The sequence below is a fragment of the Cuculus canorus genome, chromosome 22, assembly GCF_017976375.1.
Source record: "Cuculus canorus isolate bCucCan1 chromosome 22, bCucCan1.pri, whole genome shotgun sequence".
Lineage (NCBI taxonomy): Eukaryota > Metazoa > Chordata > Aves > Cuculiformes > Cuculidae > Cuculus > Cuculus canorus.
The window spans coordinates 408,180-426,753 of NC_071422.1; the positions used below are offsets into that span (position 1 = coordinate 408,180).

Sequence of the window (18,574 nt, forward strand, 5' to 3'; positions counted from 1 at the left end):
AAAGGCCATTGCAGCCTCAGGGCTGCACAAAGGGAGTTGGGGAAAGGGGCAATGACAGCAGCTGGGGAAGGAAAATGCTGGGAACAGCTTTGGAGGGTGAGGGGACTGGGTAGGGATGTCACTGCAGAAACACTGCCGTCATCTTTTGAGCAGAGCCTTTAGCCAGGCCCTGTTTGGTAGAGGGTGCGGGAGTTGGCTGATGCCTGACTTATCCCAGCATAAGTTGTCCTTGCTCATCCCTTAGTGTGGAACCAAAGCCTACAGCAATAACAATTAAAACAATCAATGCTTTGCACTTAGGTAACATATTTCATCTGCTTGGTCACTGATTAATCTCATGTTTTGTTCCTGGTAGAATGCTGTTAGCCAGGGCTTGGCACAGCTTTGTTTGGCTTCCCCAGTGCTCTTCCTGGCTGAAGTTTGCTCTCTGGGTGGGTTTAGGTTGTGCAGACGAGTGTGTGTTGGCAAGGGGGGGGGGGGGCGGCTATAGTTATTTGCCAGCAATGCTGCTCCTGAACAACCGAGCTGTTTCTCTACTCCCCCATCCTGGCTCTACCCAGCGTTGAGTCCACACTGCCAACTGCTGAGCAGGACCGACATCCTGGAGGCTCCAGCGTTGCTCCAAGGCTCCTGGGTTTGGTATCTCTTGCTCCTGCCCAGCCCTTCCTTGAGGATGTTCTGCAGCTGGGGCCACCAGAGAGGTCTACCAGCTCTGGTTTTACCCTGTGCCATGTTCCCTGGCCGTGGCTTTCCTTCAGCAGCATGCTCCGGTCATTTTGGGCTCCAGGGATCCAGCAGGAGGTACAGGGTTAAGCTGGTTCCATGACTGTAGTGCCACCCATCAGTGGTGGGCAACATTTAGGGCTGGCAGCTCCTGCAGAAGACTCCTGCTTGTCACATCCTCTTCACTGTTCCATCAGCATCAACACCACGTGCTGTGATGGCTCAGTCCCCTCAGGGATGGCTGGGCACCCCGAAAACCCGCTGCTCCGATGGCTGCTCCTGTGGTCCTCATCCTGGTCTGCGGAGGGCAGCAGTGACTGGGGCTTTCAAGGAGTCACTGCACCCTGGAGGGAGTGCTGGGTGCTGACTGTGGCCAGAGCATCCCTGGCTCTCACAGAGTCACTGGTGCTTACTGTTAAGCAAGAACATAATTAATCTCCAAAGCACTTTTTGGCATCAAGAATCGGCAATTAAGATGGAAGGATTGGTGATTGCAAAGGATCCAGCTGGCTCCTGACCCCTGGATGGCCCCTGAGGAGAAGCCTGCCATGAAATCCCCCAGTGTGGGACTCTCCTTGAATTGGGACCCACTGAAATATTCAGCTTTTGTGTGTGCATTGCTCATGCTCCCATTTCCCAGGCTGGAAAGCAAAGCCTGCAGAGCTGGAGCAGAGCCGGGAGGGCTGCTGGGTCCTACTTTCATCTCTAAAGCCTAAATCCAGCACCTTCCTCTGTGCATCAGCACTTTCTGTATCCCCAGCCTCGAGCTTGCCCACCCAGGGGTGCCCAGCATCATGCTCCTGATGGTTTATTTTCCGGCTGTAATTGCTTCAGCTGTTCTCACTGTGCTGTGACTGCTCCAGCTGTTTTTCCTATTGAATATTAATACAGGTGCTCCAGATGTTTTTTGCTATGCTGTAATCACTCCAGCTGCTTTCCCTATGCCTTCATTAACTGGGGCACGTGGCTTCCCCCTTGAATTGAACCTGCAGCTGTGTATACATTCCGTCTCAGGTAGCGTCAATCAATAGATACCTGCCTATGGATATACTGCAGAAATGGTGTGCCAGCTTGACCTAGAGTGTCCCTGCCTTGGAGGGTGATGAGGATTTAAGATTTCACAACCAAGCGATAAGCAGTCGCCTGTGCAATTAAATGAAGATGGCAAAGGCTTCTTAATAATAAGCTCCTTGATGGTGGTGTATTTTGGCACAAAGCCAGCGTTGATTGCTGCATCTGCTGTGGTCCCAGCATCTCCCTGTGCAAGGATGCACACCCCTCTCCCAAGTGATACACCCTGGTTTGAGTCTGGAAGATCCATTTCTGGGCCACTAATAACTGTCTGAACGAAAGATATTGTTCACAGCATCCCACTTGGACCTCGTGCAAAGTCCTCCTGGCTCCTGTTTAAGTGCCCCATACAGACCCAGGGAAGCTCAGGATAGTTGGTAGTCCATGGTTGGTGACTGTGGATTCTTCTGGAGAAGACAAGGCTCCAGGAAGACCTCAGAACAGCCTCTCAGTACTGAAGGGGGGCTCCAGGAAAGCTGGGGAGGGGCGCTTGATCAGGGGTGCAGGGAGAGGATGAGGGGTTTTCAGCTGAGAGAGGGGAGATTGAAATGAGATGTTAGGCAGAAATATTTAGCTGTGAGGGTGGGGAGGCCCTGGCCCAGGTTGCCCAGAGCAGTGGTGGCTGCCCCATCCCTGGAGGTGTTCAAGGCCAGGTTGGATGGGCCTTGGAGCAACTGGATCCAGTGGGAGGTGTCCCAGCCCATGGCAGGGTGAAACTGGGTGGTCTTTGAGGTCCCTTCCAACCCAAACCATTCTATGGTTCTGTAATGAGTCTATGATATATAAATGTATAGGCTATAGATATAAATATCTATAGAGGTACACACAGTCCTGCCCTAAAGGTTTCTATAATTCACCACCAATTTAATAAGTGCATTGTGTACATGTGTAGGACACGGCATCTCTGATTAAATTAACTTGTAAATCAAGTGGAAATTGTGTATTTGCATGGTGGGAAGCCGTTGGAAGGCGATCCCTCTCTCTTGGCCCCGTAATTGGATCTGAACAAAAGCTACAAGAAAGGAAAATAGAGGGGGAGAGCTGACGCCCCTCTGCAACGAGAGGGCGTGGGTTTGGGCGTTCAACCCCATGGTGGAGGATTCTTCTGGTGAATCATGTCTGCTGAGCTGTTGCTTCTCCTGTCTTCGTCGCTGACCCCCTCAGGCCATGGTAAAGAAGTAAATATTGATCCTGGCACTGTCGATTGCTGTTATTGTTTGCAGTTATTAATGTTGTTGGTGTTAATTAGAGGTGAAGGCTGGGGCATGTCAAGCCTGTCTGCAGATGAGGATGTTCTTGCTCACTGGGGGAAGTGCAGACAACATCTCCCAAGGATGCTGGTGGCTCTGGGGTGGGGGGGTGGGTTATGTGGGAAAAGGGGAATTTTTTTCCTTTCCATGCACCGGTAAACTCGGCTGAGCTCCGTCTGTGACAGTGCCCAGGGATTTGCTGCTGTGCCATTGGAAATTGAGTGCGATGCTGTAAACAGTACCTGTGGGGTTTGTGCTGTGTTGGGGGGAGCATCGCTCGCACCCACGCCAGAGCTGGGTGATGTGACAGAGGGAACGTGGTGGCTTGGTAGCAGGGGAGAGCTGCTGCAGCCGCCTGGTGAGGCTTCCTGGAGGATTTCTCTTTCTAGCCCATTTTCTTGTTGCACCTGAGCATGTCCCCTTTCCATCCCCAGTACCTGGTGGCATCGCCTCGGAGTCCCTCACCTTCACCCCACTGGAAGACATGATTTTTCTGAAGTGGGAGGAACCAGTGGAACCCAACGGCCTCATCACGCAGTACGAGGTGCGTCCTGGCTGGCTGCGGCACCCACAGGGACATGAGAGGGTCCCTTGGAGGGGATCTGGGGCAACTACTCCTTTTGGTTGTGGGGATTAAGGGCTGCTCCTGAGTGCTTTATTTGAAGCATGGATCCAGCCTGCTCTCATCTTCCTGCTTGCAGGGTTTATCCCTGTTTTCAGGTTCACCACTTGTATCCACCAAGGGCTTTTCTGATGGACCTCTGCTTTTGATTTATCCTAAAATCTGTCTGCCTTCCAGGCTGTCCCTGTGACCATCCCTTCCTCTGAATTCATCCCTTTAAACCCTTCCCTGCTTGGATCCGGGGTCTCTCCCCTCTCCTGTGGCTGCTGGTGATGATGCTCTGCCCTGTCCCTGCAGATCAGCTACCAGAGCATTGAGTCTTCAGACCCAGCAGTCAACGTTCCTGGCCCTCGGCGCACAGTCTCCAAACTACGCAATGAGACTTACCATGTCTTCTCCAACCTCCACCCTGGCACCACCTACCTCTTTTCGGTCCGGGCCCGCACTGGCAAGGGTTTTGGCCAGACGGCGCTCACTGAGATCACCACCAACATCTCTGGTATGTTCCCCTGGGCTCCACACCCTGATTCTTCTCCTTCTGCACAGTGATGCAATGTCTGTGCCAGAGCCTCTGGAGTGCTGCTGTGAATTTTGGTGGCTGGCGGCTGCTGTTGAAGGATGCTCTGGGTGCTGGCGTCCATGCCCAGTCCGCTGGGCAGCCCCTGCAAACCCATCAGCTGAGCTGCCTTGGGTCTCTGGAAGGGGAGAACCCGGCGCGCTGCTGCTGTCTGAGCTGTCAGCATACAATTAAAGGATTAATTGGGCTTCGTTAATTAGCCTCACAGTACTCAGGGCTGTTTGTTCATGTCTGTGGTGTTGCTATTAATCACAGCCAATAGGCTGAGAGGAGCCCTAATGGGGGCACTGAAATGGCAAAGCAGCATAAGCTGGACCCCAGTGGCTGCTGGTGATGGCTTGGAGACCACTGGGCTGTACTGGGTGTGAGGGAGGGCCCCTGCGGGTGCAACTGGACTGGCATGGGTGTGTTTCTGCCCTGGATGGGGTACTCACGCTGTGCTGTGGAGCCCTGCTGCCCCAGGCTGCATCTCAAGGCTGGGTCCTGCCAAGGTTGGATCATGCTCCTGACTCCTGCCCTCCGCCAGACCGGTGTTGATAACCTCTCTTTATGCACAATCACAAGTCCTCTCCCAGCTGCAATATTTGCTCAAGACTTAGAAGGTTTTTCTTTATTTGTAATAACCCTCATTATGCCATTTGGTGATGCTTCGTGATGCTTACTTATGCCTCAATTTCCCCATGAATGGGGGAGTAGCCTGAAGCACATCCCTGAGGACTAGGACTCACTCCTGCTCGCTTTGCAGCTCCTACCTTTGACTATGGGGACATGCCATCGCCGCTGAGCGAATCTGAGAGCACCATCACAGTGCTGCTGCGGCCGGCACAGGGCAGAGGAGCTCCCATCAGGTAAGTTGAGGCTGCATGTAGGCGAGACCCCCACAAATAGGGTGGCACAGCATGGATGGTGGAGCTAAGCATGGAGGGAAGGGCAGGGCCATCCTTTTAATAAAGCTAACCTATGCCTGGTCCTCACCAGCACCTACCAGGTGATTGTAGAAGAAGACCGGCCCAAGAAGCTCAAGCGGGAGCTAGGTGGGCAGGAGTGCTTCCCAGTGCCACTGACTTTCGACGACGCCATGTCCCGTGGCTCCGTGCACTATTTTGGGGCTGAGCTGCCTGCCAGCAGCCTCACTGAAGCAAAAGCTTTCACTGTGGGGGACAACCAGACCTACAGTGGGTACTGGAATCCACCCCTGGAACCCAAGAAGGCGTATCTCATCTACTTCCAAGCCATGAGCAACCTTAAAGGGGTGAGTAGCTGTGGGACCCCGTTCCGTCTGGTGGGGTGGTTGAGATCCTGGGTGGACCAGGCAGGAGCTCAGCTGAGGACCTTGGGGTGTGTTAGAAAGAAAGAAAGGGACTTGTTTTAGGTGCCCTGGGCTGAACCCCAGTCCCTTCCCAGGAGGAGGTGGTGCTTGGTACTGTCCTTACAGTATGTTGGGAATGTTGTTGGATGTCTCCCTTCTTCCTGACACCCCTGGGCTGTGCCTGCCCTTCTGCTGCTGATGCCAGGGTTGATGGAGCTCAGCCACTGCCACCCACTGCAATATCAGCCGGAACACCAACCAGCGCTGCTGCAGCTGAGAACGCATTCCTGGGGTGGAAACGGACTGTTTGGGCAGCAAGAGCTGGTTGTGTGTTACTGAGACCTGTTGCTGACACAGCAGATGCTGCAGAGATCTCCTGGGAAGCTGCTGAGCTGCCTTCTCCCGGCCTGTTCTCTCAGCAAAGCCTCCACTCCAGCAGCAGCCCCTGCATCCCCCTGGCCTGATTTCCTCCAACTGTCCACCAGGAACCCCTGAGAACCCTTCTTGGCTTCACCTGCTCCAGCAGCTCCCATCCCACCTGGGGGAAAATGAGAGCAAAGCAGCAGAATCGTGGCAGCATCCCATTCCTGTGCGGCTTCATCTCACAGAAAGGGTTTTTGAATCCTTTTCTCTGCTCTGGGATCATTCACACCTCACTGGGTTGTAATTAGAGCCGAGATGGACAGGGAAGATCTCAGCTCTGGCTTGTTCAGGCACTGCTGGATAATAACTGGTGGCTGATGCTGTTTTATAGACTTCCTGCTGGGGGGCAATGAATTTGTCCTGGCTGCAGTCAGACGGTGCGAGAAAGCTGTATCCCCTAGCTTGGTGGTTTTGTGGTTTTCATGACAGATGGAGCAAGAAGCAGGAGAAATAAGAGCTGGAGCCCTCAGTTAGAGTGGTTTGGAGCTGAGCACTCTGCATGGACAGGTCTTGGGCTGAGGGTGGACAGAGAAGCTTTGTTAGCACTGATGTCGCAAGGGGCTGGAGGATGCTTGGGCAGGAAGGCAGTCCTACAAAATGGTGCTTTTCATTTCACAGCAGAAGTTGGATGCGTGGAAAGATGGACGTTTTAGCTGAACCCATCCCTAGATTAGTAAATGCTAAAATTGTTGGAGAAGTCAGCTGGAAGCTCTCATGGCAGCCTTTGCAGCACATGCAGAGGCAGGAGTGGGGATTGTAAGCTTTGATCGATGGAAAAAAAAAAAAACACCACGAATTTCTGAATGATGACTTGGGAGTGTTTTGGCTGTAGTTGGTGATGCACTGTGGCTCAGCCGGGTCGGGTCCCACCTTTGATGATGTTGAGCTTTGGTGTCCCCTCTGTGCTAGGAGTGATGGCCTCAGCAACACACGGGGCAGATCATTCAGCAGCATCTCTTGGTGCGTGTGCCCGGGAGCTCCTGTGGCTCAGCAGTGGGCGCTGCACCACAAGTCACCTGCAAACTCCCTCGATTTGGGGGTCAAAGTACTGACAGACCAGCCTTGTGTCCACCCAGATTTGCTTGGAGCAGGGAACAGAGCTGCTGGGATGTTCATCTGACACAGATTCCCTTCTTTTTTCTCATAGGAAACACGGCTGAATTGTGTCCGGATCGCCCGCAAAGGTGAGCATTCCCTTTCCCAGCCAACGAGGTCCTACTGGTGGCTGCTCTGGTGGTTGGGGCTGTGCCAGCAGGGGTTGTTGCCAGTGCTGCCAGTAGCTGGGGTGCATGTGGTGGTTTATAACAGTCCCGTCCCGTGCTCCTGTTTCCCATTTTCTTTGGTAGCTTGGTTTTTCCCTTGGTTGGGTTTTTCCTCCTAATGCTGTTACCGTGGTGGGAGGCCGGAGTTGGTGGTGCTGGATACTGACTCTGAGGATGGGCATACTTGCGTGTGCCATGACAAAAGGTGACAAAAAGAGAGGTTTCTGTCTTACCCCACGGAAATAGGAAGGATTTGCCCATGGTCACAGTGTGGCACCGCAGAGCCCTGTAGCGCCTCAGTGAAATAAAACATGTTCATTCCGTGGGACACATACCAGTGTTTTCCCACCTGATGTTGCCAAACCTGCCTGGAGCTGAGCACTGATCCCCTCCTGCCTCTCCTTGTCCCCTGGCAGCTGCCTGCAAAGAGAGCAAACGTCCCTTGGAGGTGTCGCAGCACTCGGAGGAGATGGGCCTGATCCTGGGGATCTGTGCTGGAGGGCTCATCGTCCTGATTATCCTCCTGGGAGCCATCATTGTTGTCATTCGGAAGGGGTAAGGAGACTCGGGTGTCGCAGCTGGTGCCTCTACCTATCCCCTCCTCCCAGTTCAGTCCTTCTCCACCACTCCAGAACTAACTGGGAATTACTGGTGGTGATACTGCCATGCTGGGCAGACTCCAGACCCCCTCCTTCAAGCTGTGCGTCCGTGCGCTCCCACATCCCACTGGGCATGGTCCCCTCCTTGCACAGTGATACCAGGCATATCAAAAAGCACTGGGTACCAAGGAACAAAGTCTTGGCAGCATCTCTTTGCCTTCTGGGCTCTGGAGCTTTGTTCCACCATCCCTCTCCCTATATTTTTCAGTCTTCAGCCTATTTTTCTGCTTCTTCTTGGCTTTGTGCCACTCTGTCGATTCTGCATTGATGGAAGTGCTTCTGGGTAGGATCAGGCTTGGAGGTGTCCAGGGCTGAGCCTGGCTGGCCGCATCCTGCCAGTTCCCTTGGGGTGTGCAGCCCTGCACCCCTCCAGCACCAAATTCCCCAATTCAGCTTAATCTGCACTGAGATATCTCCGGGCTTCTCCACTGCCTTGGCTGGCTCAGGGCTGGATCCGTCCACGTGAGCATTGCTGTCTGGGGTCTGGCCATGCTGCTACTCTGCTGTTGGGATGGATTAGGGATGGGACCATGCACAGTTCCCTTATATTGTCCTGGTGTTCCTGACGATGAGGAGGAAGGGAAGGCATTTTTGCTATCGCTCATCTGCTGAGCTCCCCCGAGATTGCAGGCAAGCAAACCAGCACCGAGGGGAGCAGAGCCCCAGGGTGCTCAGTTCTGGAGTGATGGCTGGAAAAAGCCTTTATTTGCAGTGTTTACTGGGAAAGCAGTGCAGTGTGTCCTGCTGGATACCTGAGCTGACTTGTCCTGGGCACTTGTTCCTCAAGAAGGTTAGGGGGAGCAGCATTACTCCTTCCTCTGAGAGGCAGGGGACTGCTTGTGGCTGCCTGCTCTGGGCGCTCCAGGATAATGCCATCCTTCGTCTTCCTGGGCTTGTTTGATGGGGAACCACTGACCTTCCAGTGAAACCTTAGCAATCCCTTGCTGAGAGCCTCCAGTTGGCTCCAAACATGATGTTAAAATTTGGGTGTGTGCTGGAAGGGAGGTTTTCCTTGGGCTGAAGGTTCCTGGGGACCCCAAACAGCTGTCCCACACCTCTGGGACTCCCCAGTTTGCTGACTGGGGAGCTGAGTGCAGTTGCTGTAGATGTGGCCGTGACAGTCATGGTGGGGTGGGAGGGAGGAGGATGTCAAGGGCTTTTCGGGACACTCATCCCCAGGAGTGCTGGGGATGCAGCCGCTGCTTTTCGCTCAGTGCTTTGGAAAACAGCTTCTTACTGTGTGGGTTCGAAGTGGCACCGAGCCAGGGGGGCTCTCAAAGCAAGGGAGAAAGGGCAGCAATTACACGCCTTCCCCTTGCAGGGCTCGGCATGATGGGAGAAAAGTATGTTAACAGCCACAGGGGAGAGAAAAATAGCAGGGCACTGCCTCGGCCTGTGGAAATGTGCAGATTTCTGTATGGTTTTGTTCACCCTTAAAGGATTCTTGCTGATTTACACCAGCTGGAAAAGCAGGGCTATAGCATCACTGAGCAGTGTGAGGGGTGCAGGGCTGGCTCACGGCTCCCTGCCTGCTCTTGCTCTGGGATGATGCCTGTGTGTTTGGCCTCGGATCTGTTCCTGATAGAGCAACTGCTGATGTGTTTTTGGGAATGATGCTGGTGGGTAGGAAGCCACGAGTGTGGCTGCTGCTTCCTCATTGCCAATGCAGGGTAGGAGGAGGAGGAGCAGCTTTGCTTCGGCACCCCAGGGTGAACCTATTCAAGGAAAAACTAAAGCCACAAATCAGAGCTGGTGCTGAGGGCCCTGAATTTGGGGCTGTTGGGAAGCTGGGATGACCTCACAAATCGGCTTTGGAGTGTTTTGCTGTTGGAAAAACAGTGATGTGGAATGGAAATGCACCCCTGGAATATGCCTGCTCCACATAAATGATGCCCTGGTAACGTGATGTCCCAACCCTGTCTCTCCCACTGGGGGTGCCTGGCCGCTAACCAGCTCCCTGGGAAATGCCCTGTATTTTGTACACAGTTACTGTTCAGTCTTAAAAATCATGGAATAACGCCTTGGACAAGGATGCTGTGGGCACCCCATCTCCTGTACGGGGATTGTGGTCATCCTGAGAGCTGGGGTTTGGGCTTTACTGCTGGGATGTCAACCCCTGCCCAGAGTAAATACCCTATGGATGCAGAAGGGGAGCCACGTTTCTTTACGGTGCATTTAATGCTCCAGCAGCTGAGTTGCTCTGTAACCCCCCCCCCCCATCCCTATGCCAGAAAAAAAGCTGCTTATGCAATTTCTGCTGTTCTCTTTGTTTGCACGCTTGCCAGGAGGAACTACTATTCTTATTCCTATTACCCGTAAGTAATTGTCATTCTCTGTCTTGTTTGCCATCCCTCCTGGCCACCCTCTTGCCCTGCTGTGCCAACAAGTCCTTTTCTCTGCCCAGTACATTATAAGGGACTCTTCAGCTCAGGGAAAATAATGGTGCCAAGCTTGTTAGTGACCGAAGGCAACATAAAGGGGAAGGGTCAGCGACTCCGAGTTGAAATCTGGATTTTGGAAGTATTTTTTGGTGTCCTGTTCAGATCTCCTGTTCATTTGTCCCTTGGTTTAATCCCTTCTCTGGCTTCTTGGGAGCCTGATGCTGCCTCTCAAAAACAATCGTTTTTTTTCCTGAAGTGCTTTGAATTTAGGGTGTGAGGTTCTGTCTTAACGAGAGCTCCTGGGCTTTCTCGGTGTCTTCATTAGGTGCCTTCATTGTGGTGGGTCAAAAGGCTCCCTGGTAGGTGCTGAGCATGTGTGTTGTCAGTGGGTCCAGCCTGTCCCCTGGGGATGGATTTGACCTTCCAGCATGGTTTTAGAATCATAGAATTGTTTGGGTTGGAAGGGACCTTTAAAGTTCACCTCGTCCAAGCATCCTACGCTGAGCAGGGACATCTTCAACTCAATCAGACCGCTCAGGGCCCCAGCCAACCTGGCCCTGAATGTTTCCAGGGATGAGGCAGCCACTTCCTCTCTGGGCAACCTGGGCCAGTGCCTCCCCACCCTCATAATAAAAAAAGTCTTCCTTGTATCTAGTCTGAATCTCCCCTCTTACAGCTTAAAACCGTTCCCCCTTGCCCTATCCCTGCACTCCCTGGTCAAGCCCCTCCCCAGCTTTCCTGGAGCCCCTTTCAGTACTGGAAGCTGCTTTAAGATCTCCCTGGAGTCTTCTCCTCTCCAGGCTGACCAAACCCAACTCTCTCAGCCTCTCCTCATAGCAGAGGTGCTCCAGCCCTCTCGTCATTTTTGTAGCCTCCTCTGGACTTGATCCAACAGATCCATTTCTTTATTCTACTTCTTGCACTTTTGCTGCCCAGCACAGGGGTGCCTGTGGTGCGTTGGATGGTACAAGTTGCAGTGAGGTAGTGCGGAGCAATGCGTGGGTAATGCCTGGAGGAACGAGGCTGGGGCAGACCTGTGCAATGCAGCTGGCTGGCAAGAGCCTTCGGTTGCAGGAGGAGTGTTCCCAGGTGTTCCAGCCACTGGACATTTGGAGTAGGGGACATTGAGCGTGAGCAGCTGGAGTTGTGCAGCCAGTGAAGGATGATCCATGTGGGGCTATTACCGACTTGGGGCTCCAGAAGACCAAAGCGTGATGGTCAATGGTGGAAATAATCCATCCTGCTCCCCAAAATAATCCAAGCCCAGTAGCTTTGGAGGGATCTTACAGCACTGTCAGGTCAGCCCTGCTTACACTCACTTCTCCCTCCTCCCCTACCCATCCCCTTGCAGAAAACCCGTCAACATGACGAAAACGACCATTAACTACCGCCATGAGAAGACACATATGATGAGTGCCATCGACAGGAGCTTCACTGACCAGAGCACGCTGCAGGAGGATGAGCGCCTGGGGCTCTCCTTCATGGACACCCACAACTACAGCAACCGGGGTAAGGAGGGGAACTGCAGCATCCCCCCTGCTCGCGCCCAGCCCCAGTGAGGATCCCCAGTAATCCCTGAATATCCCAGAAAGAGCTGAAATATCTGTCCAAGGCTTGGTAGCAAGTATTGCATCTACATCAGCCTGGTGTGTGTGACGCATTGCAGGCTTTTCCATGCCCTGCAAGGGGTACCAATCTCATCTGTGTCTGTTGTGGCTTTTATTATCCAGATTTTGCTGAAGGAAAAACATTTGTGGGCAGCTCAAGCTGGATCTGCATCTCAACCTCTCAAAGTAGAGATCTGAGCCTGTGGCTGGGAGGGTTGAGGGCGTTTGCGGGCTCCAACACTGGCTGCCACCCTCTGAAGCTGGGTGAACTTTGGCTTACAATAGAACAATTTGGATTGGAAGGGACCTCAAAGCCCATCCAGTTCCAACCCTCTGCATGGGCAGGGGCACCTCCCACTGGATCAGGTTGCTCCAGGTCTCATCCAACCTTGTCTTGAACACAAGCTTTGCACCGTCGTTCACCCAGCACACCTGGTGTGACTCAGCTTCACAGTGTTCTGCACATCCCTGGGATTTGAAGGGTTAAAGAGCCACATATCAGAGGGAGCCTGATAATTCAACACTCGCTGGAGTATGCATCTCTGAGCTGATTTAGTTGTAAAATAACTTGTTGGATGCCCCAGTTTCAACCATATGCTAATAACATCTGTTACAGTAACTTCAAGATGCTGCTTACCCACAGCTCTTCTCCACTGGCTGTGGATTAATAACTTCCCAGCATTGTCTCGTGAATAATAGAAGCCCAGAGGGCAAACTTTTCCTCTTCTTAATACGTCTAGCTAGCTGTATTGTTTTTTGGTTACTGTCCTCAAAACGCTTAAAGGCTGTTGAGTCTCTGGGCTGGGGTTGTCAGTCCTCCATTTCCTTTGGGAGGGGCTGAGGGGGCTGGATCCTACTCCCCCATGCTTGCTTACTCTGTTGCTGGCTGCTCTCTCACCTCTGCCTGTAGAAATGTTGGACTTAAGACCTTATAGCAGCTTTCCAGTACTGAAGGGAGCTACAGTGAAAGCTGGGGAGGGACATTTTATAACAGCATGGAGTGACAGGACGAGGGGGAATGGCTTTAAATTGGAAGGGGGAAGATTTAAATTAGACTTTAGGAAGAAATTCTTCATGATGAGGGTGGGGAGACCCTGGCCCCAGGTTGCCCAGAGAAGTCATGGCTGTCCCGTCCCTGGAGGTGTTCAAGGCCAGGTTGGATGGGGGCTTGGAGCAACCCTGTCCAGTGGGAGGTGTCCCTGCTCATGGCAGGGGGTTGGAACTGGATGATCTTTTAAATCCTTTCCAACTCAAACCATTCCATGATTCTATGATAAATCTTTGTAACGGGTGAGTTTGGCTTTGTGGTGTAGGGCGAGCTGCAGAGAGCACAGAGGGGACCTGGACCACCTGTAGCCCCTGGAGAGAGACTGGCTCTAGCACCAGCTTCTCCTGGACATGTTTCCAGGTGTCCTCTTGTCCCTACTGTGTGGATGCAAGGAGGTGGTAGGGAGGTGGTCCAAGACTTTGCTTGTCTAATGGCCCCTGGTTCTTCCTCCTTTCTGCAGGGTGACCAGCGTAAGCAGCGTAGTCAATGAGTCCAGCAGCCTGCTAGGGGGCTCTCCCCGCCGCCAATGTGGCCGCAAAGGGTCCCCATATCACACTGGGCAGCTTCATCCTGCTGTGCGGGTGGCAGATCTCCTCCAGCACATTAACCAGATGAAGACGGCAGAAGGCTACGGCTTCAAGCAGGAGTATGAGGTGAGACCATCTTGTGCTGGCGTCTTGGGGAGCATGGAAGGTAGGATGGATGAGGTGTCATAGGTAGGACCCATATACAAGGAAAAGATGGTCCAGCCCTGGAGCTGCAGTGTTCTGATAGACGGAACTGTGACCTCACAGCTCTCTGGGCAGGCGTTATCAACATGTGGGGTGTCCCTGGGTCTGGATCAAACCTCTGATCCTGGCAGCTCAAGAGTTAATTGTCAGCTACACCAGCCCTACCAACCCATACCTCCCCTGTCTGCAGTGCGTTTTCCCACCTCTTGTGCAAGGGCCAGGGACACTTCTCCCTTTCTCAGGTCCTCTTGAGCTCCATGGTGTCATGATGTTCTCTCCAACACCCTTGTCCTGTGATAAAGTTGACCACAGCCTAAGGACACATACTGAAAGGGGCTCCAGGAAAGCTGGGGAGGGGCTCTCAGTTAGGGAGGGCAGGGACAGGACGAGGACGAATGATTTTCAGCTGCAAGAGGGGAGATTGAGATGAGATCTTAGGAAGAAATGTTTTGCTGTGAGGGTGGGAAGGCCCTGGCCCAGGTTACCCAGAGCCGTGGTGGCTGCCCCATACCTGGAGGGGTTCAAGGCCAGACTGGATGGGGCTTGGAGCAACTGGATCCAGTGGGGAGTGTGTCCCTGCCATGGGCAGGGGGTGGAACTGGGTGGGCTTTGAAGTCCCTTCCCACCCAAACCATTCCATAATTCTATGACAAGCAAATCCTCTACAGTCTGGTAGCTCCGAAGACCATCAAGTCCCTAGGGAGAGGACATAGGAGAAGGTGATCCCAGGGGGAGAGAAGCCCCCCTGAAAGCGTCATTGGCCGCATCATGACCATCCCACCTCACTGGGCCAAAGCTCTTGTAACAGAGCACACTATTCTGCCTGCCCCTGTCACGTTGCACCCAATGGGTTGATTTCCCAGCTCCTCAGTGTCCCACGGGTCTGGCGATTGAAATTTCCCAGTGAAATTACTGTTTAATGCTTTAGTTGTTTCAAGTGCAGGAGCTTCCCCCCCCCAACCCCCCCTCCTTTCATGTTTTTGGACAAACCAGGGGCTTGCTATAATCATTAGTGCTCCTTGAAAAGCTGCTGTATGTTCTTGGAACTCATCATTTGAAAGCACTCAGATATTATGGGAGGGGAGAAAACATGTAATTTCCTTCCACTTTCCTCCTCTTATGCCAATCTATGAATGTTTCTGTTATTACACACAAACCTATTCTGTGCTGGGGAGAGAAAGGGACTGGCGAGGTTTAGAAGGAAGAAAAAAAAAAAAAGCCAACCCTGGAAAAAACCGAGGCAGTCTATAATTTGCTGGAAAATGGGACATTTTGTGAATGCAACAGAAATGTGGACCTGCCAGGGTGTGCTGAGGAGCTGGGGCTGCAGGCCACAGCTGCTGGGGTTGGGGGGTCCACTAGGGTGTCTGCCTCACACCCTGGGGTGCCCCCCAGTCCTGCCCTTGGATCGTGACAGCCATTCCTTCCTTACAGAGTTTCTTTGAAGGCTGGGATGCTTCCAAGAAGAAAGACAAGACCAAAGGGAGACAGGACCACGTGTCAACATGTGAGTGCTTTAAGCGAAGGCTTAGATACCCTGAACAGCTTGAAAAAAAAACTCCTATAGGGCTTTGGAGTTTATTTTGGTAGGTCTATGGCAAGGAATAAACTGATGGGGTTTGGTTGGGGTCAAAGGCAGCTGAGAGGTCCTTGCTAGTGAAAAGGGTCCCAGCCTGAGGGCATTGGCCACCGGGAGCAAACTGGAGGATAAAGCTGGGTCACCTTTGACCCCTGGAGCTGGGTAAATCTCTTTGAGACAGATTGTCTTTGGGTGCTTTAAAATTGATTATAACATTGCCATGTTAGTCTGGGTGGTGCTGGAAAGCCCCAGAAAACCTGGAACATGCTGTCTTGTACGGGCTTGAGTGCAAGTGAGCCTTGCCCTAGGGAGCTTCTGGTGTTGACATGCAGGATGAGAGAAAAGGGGTAAAATGATGAGTTTTTAGGACAGAAGACAGGGGAAGCACTTGACCCCCACTGGACAGAGGATGTTTCTCACCAGCTCCCTCCACGATTGGTGTGGCATGGCCACCTTAGTCCTTGCTGCATCTCCACTGACGTTCCTGGCAGGGATGGCGACACCAAGCCTGGCCCTCTAGGAGCTCTGGTGCTCTCTACCCTCCCACATGCTTTGCAGCCTCATCCCTTCCACTCCAGCATTGTCCAGGTCTCCAGGTGGACACCAGGGGTTGGGCAGAGCTTTTCTCTGATGACCCATCTGGGCTCTGGCCATCCTGGTGCCCTGCAGGGTGGTTGACAGGGTGCTGGAGGAGGGTGGGTGGCCCTGTGACTTTGGCAGGACTGGGCAGAGCTCAGGGAGATACAGTGTTAAAAAGCCACTTCTCGCATGGCCCTGCTGGTCTAAACCACCACCTTTGGAAAGTCCTCTGCCAGGTTCTATTTATTGCTCCAAATACATCCCACCCCTGCCTGCATTTTGTGAATTCCTCATGCAAAACGATTGCAAAGGGTGCCTGGGAGCCCCAGGACCTGGTGGGGAAGATGGGGCCATCCCTGTGCTCATCCCAAAGGCGTGCTCATAGTCCCTTCTCCTCTTGCTGTCCAGATGACCGCCACCGAGTGAAACTGCACCGCGCTGCGGGTGATCCCAACTCAGGGACTACATCAACGCCAACTACATCGATGTAAGTGTTGGCAGTGGCTCTTTATGTAGGGGATCTGGGCTGGCACATCTCTCTAGGGGATCTAGACTGGAGCTTCCCATGGAATGTCAGGGTCTGTCCCTAAAAACCCAGCAGCATCTGAAGGAGCTGTGACAGCCTGGGTTGTTCTGGACCGTGCATCCTTGAGACACCATGAAGAACTTGCCTGGTTTATTGATGTTTATCAGCTCGATTTCTCTTTGCTCCATTGTCACCGTCCCCTGCAGAGCTGTCTCTGTCACTCCTCTACTCCTCTCTGTCCCTCCTTTCTCATTCCTTTTCTCCTCCTGCTTTCCATCCTCTATCATCCCCTCACCTGCTCGCTCCCTCCTCCCTGGGTGGAGGATGCAAATGTTAGGGGGTGCACAGGGACTGGCTGGGGGCTCACCGCAGGGTACCTAATCCTGTTGGTGCATGTGAGTCTGGGCAGACCTTTGTCCTGGTGTCCCCCAGGAGTGATGTCCCCCAGGAGCGATGTCCCCTGTCGCTTCCAGTGATGCTGAGTCCAGGGGAGGTGCAGGAAGGCTCCACTGGGCACAAGGCTTGAGCATCTCTTGGAAGCAGCAGCAAGTCCCACTCTTCCCTTCTTCCTGAAGGATGTCATCTGGCAGTGGTCGCCTGATGCTACTGTGATGGGTTTCCTGTGCCATTGCCTGTCCCTGTGTGTCCTTTCTCCTCTTGTGGCTCTCCACGACCCACTCTGGGGGCTGGTGCTCTAACCTGTCTCTTGAGCTCTGCCTCACTAATGGGCTCTGTCTCTGATCTTTTTCTCTCAAAACCTATGTCCCAACGGGATCGTTAAGAGATTCGGGATTAACCGAGAAGTAAGTAGACAGTTCCCTTTCCTCTCCATTCTCTCTGCTCCCACCTCCTCCCAGGCGTCAGACGCGGGCAGGCATGGCATTAAATAGGCATCTGGGAGGACGCAGGCCTGGGAAAAATGTGTGGATAACCTTAAGTATGGTCCAGGAAACAGAAAAGCGAGGTCTCCATGGCACGTCCGCCCCAAGGGTGATGGGAGCAGGGACCGTGTGCTCAGAGGAGGGGTTGAATTCAACCCATGCAAATCCCCAGTGAAAGTGGATGGGAGAATCATAGAATTATAGAATGTTCTGAGGCAGGAAGTGACCCACAAGGATCGTCAAGTCTGACTGCTGTCCCTGCACAGGACAACCCCAAACATTCATGCCATCAACTGCACATCTACTGGACCCATGGCCAAGGTGTGGAACACCACGTCCCTGGTCCCTTTGGCAGTGACCTTGCTGGGATGTACTCGACTCTTTGGGCTGGCACATCCCTGTTAAGATGGGAATTGCCCCAATAAAGCAGGCTGGGATGAAGACGGGGAGTGGGGCCATCACCCAGCATTATATGGCTGCTGTGGGATGGGATATCATTAATGAAGCGCTCTCGATGGTGTTGCTGTGTTTGGTACCAATGCCAGTAGGGCAGCAGGAGCCGGTGGATCCCAGGGTGCCCAACAAGGTGCTGCTGGGGATTTTGGTGCAGAACAGGGATGAGGGTTGGGGTTTACATGTGCTTTTAGTGAGGTTTGGGACATGTGACCTTCCCAGGACAGGCTGGCACTAGGTGGCAGATGGCTGTTGACCCACCTCCTCCACTCCAGTGGGTAGCACCACACTGGTGGCCAGGACCTGGCCTGGCAGACCGTGGGAGTTGCCACCAGTTGATTGACTGGGAAATGCTCTACAAGACTTTGCCCTACTGTGTCCCCCCAACTCGGGACTGACATTTCTGCTTCCCTTGCAGGGCTACCACAGGTCCAACCACTTCATAGCCAGCACAAGGTGAGTCCTCTCAGCCAGTGGGTCAGGCAGCTCCTGACTTAGGCTGGGTGATATTTAACCTTGCGTTGGTGAGAAAGGGAATAAGGCAATTTGGGGCTAAATAGGTGGTAGCAATGTGGAAGTGGCTCCCACCCCTCTTCCTGCCCCACAGGCACTGCACGTCCCTGAGATAAAGGGGACATTTTTGTCCCCTTTGAGGGCATTTTGGGGGTTTTTGCTTAAAATGATGTAGGGATGAGACAGGAGGAGGGGCAGTGGCCGGGCAGAGATAGGAGGAGAAATGTGTGGGCGTCGTGGTGCTGCTGTTGCTGGGGCTAAGATGGTGGTGGTGGTGGTGCCCATCCATCCCTGACGGCCTTTCCTCTGTCCTGTAGGGCCCAAACAGGAGATGGTGTATGACTTCTGGCGCATGGTGTGGGCAGGAGGCAACTGTTCCA

The 18,574-nt window shown here is 53.2% G+C and overlaps 1 protein-coding gene across 1 annotated transcript in view; it reads left to right on the forward strand.

Annotated features, from left to right (window-relative positions):
- The window catches only part of PTPRU (protein tyrosine phosphatase receptor type U), a 60,530-nt gene that overhangs the window by 18,557 nt on the left and 23,399 nt on the right, over window positions 1-18,574 (forward strand). The window contains 13 exon segments of the mRNA XM_054086277.1: window positions 3,479-3,588; window positions 3,964-4,165; window positions 4,989-5,091; window positions 5,222-5,495; window positions 7,123-7,159; window positions 7,654-7,792; window positions 11,629-11,796; window positions 13,405-13,585; window positions 15,098-15,170; window positions 16,230-16,279; window positions 16,282-16,308; window positions 18,100-18,130; window positions 18,506-18,573. Coding sequence (XP_053942252.1) covers window positions 3,479-3,588; window positions 3,964-4,165; window positions 4,989-5,091; window positions 5,222-5,495; window positions 7,123-7,159; window positions 7,654-7,792; window positions 11,629-11,796; window positions 13,405-13,585; window positions 15,098-15,170; window positions 16,230-16,279; window positions 16,282-16,308; window positions 18,100-18,130; window positions 18,506-18,573 — 1,463 coding nt within the window.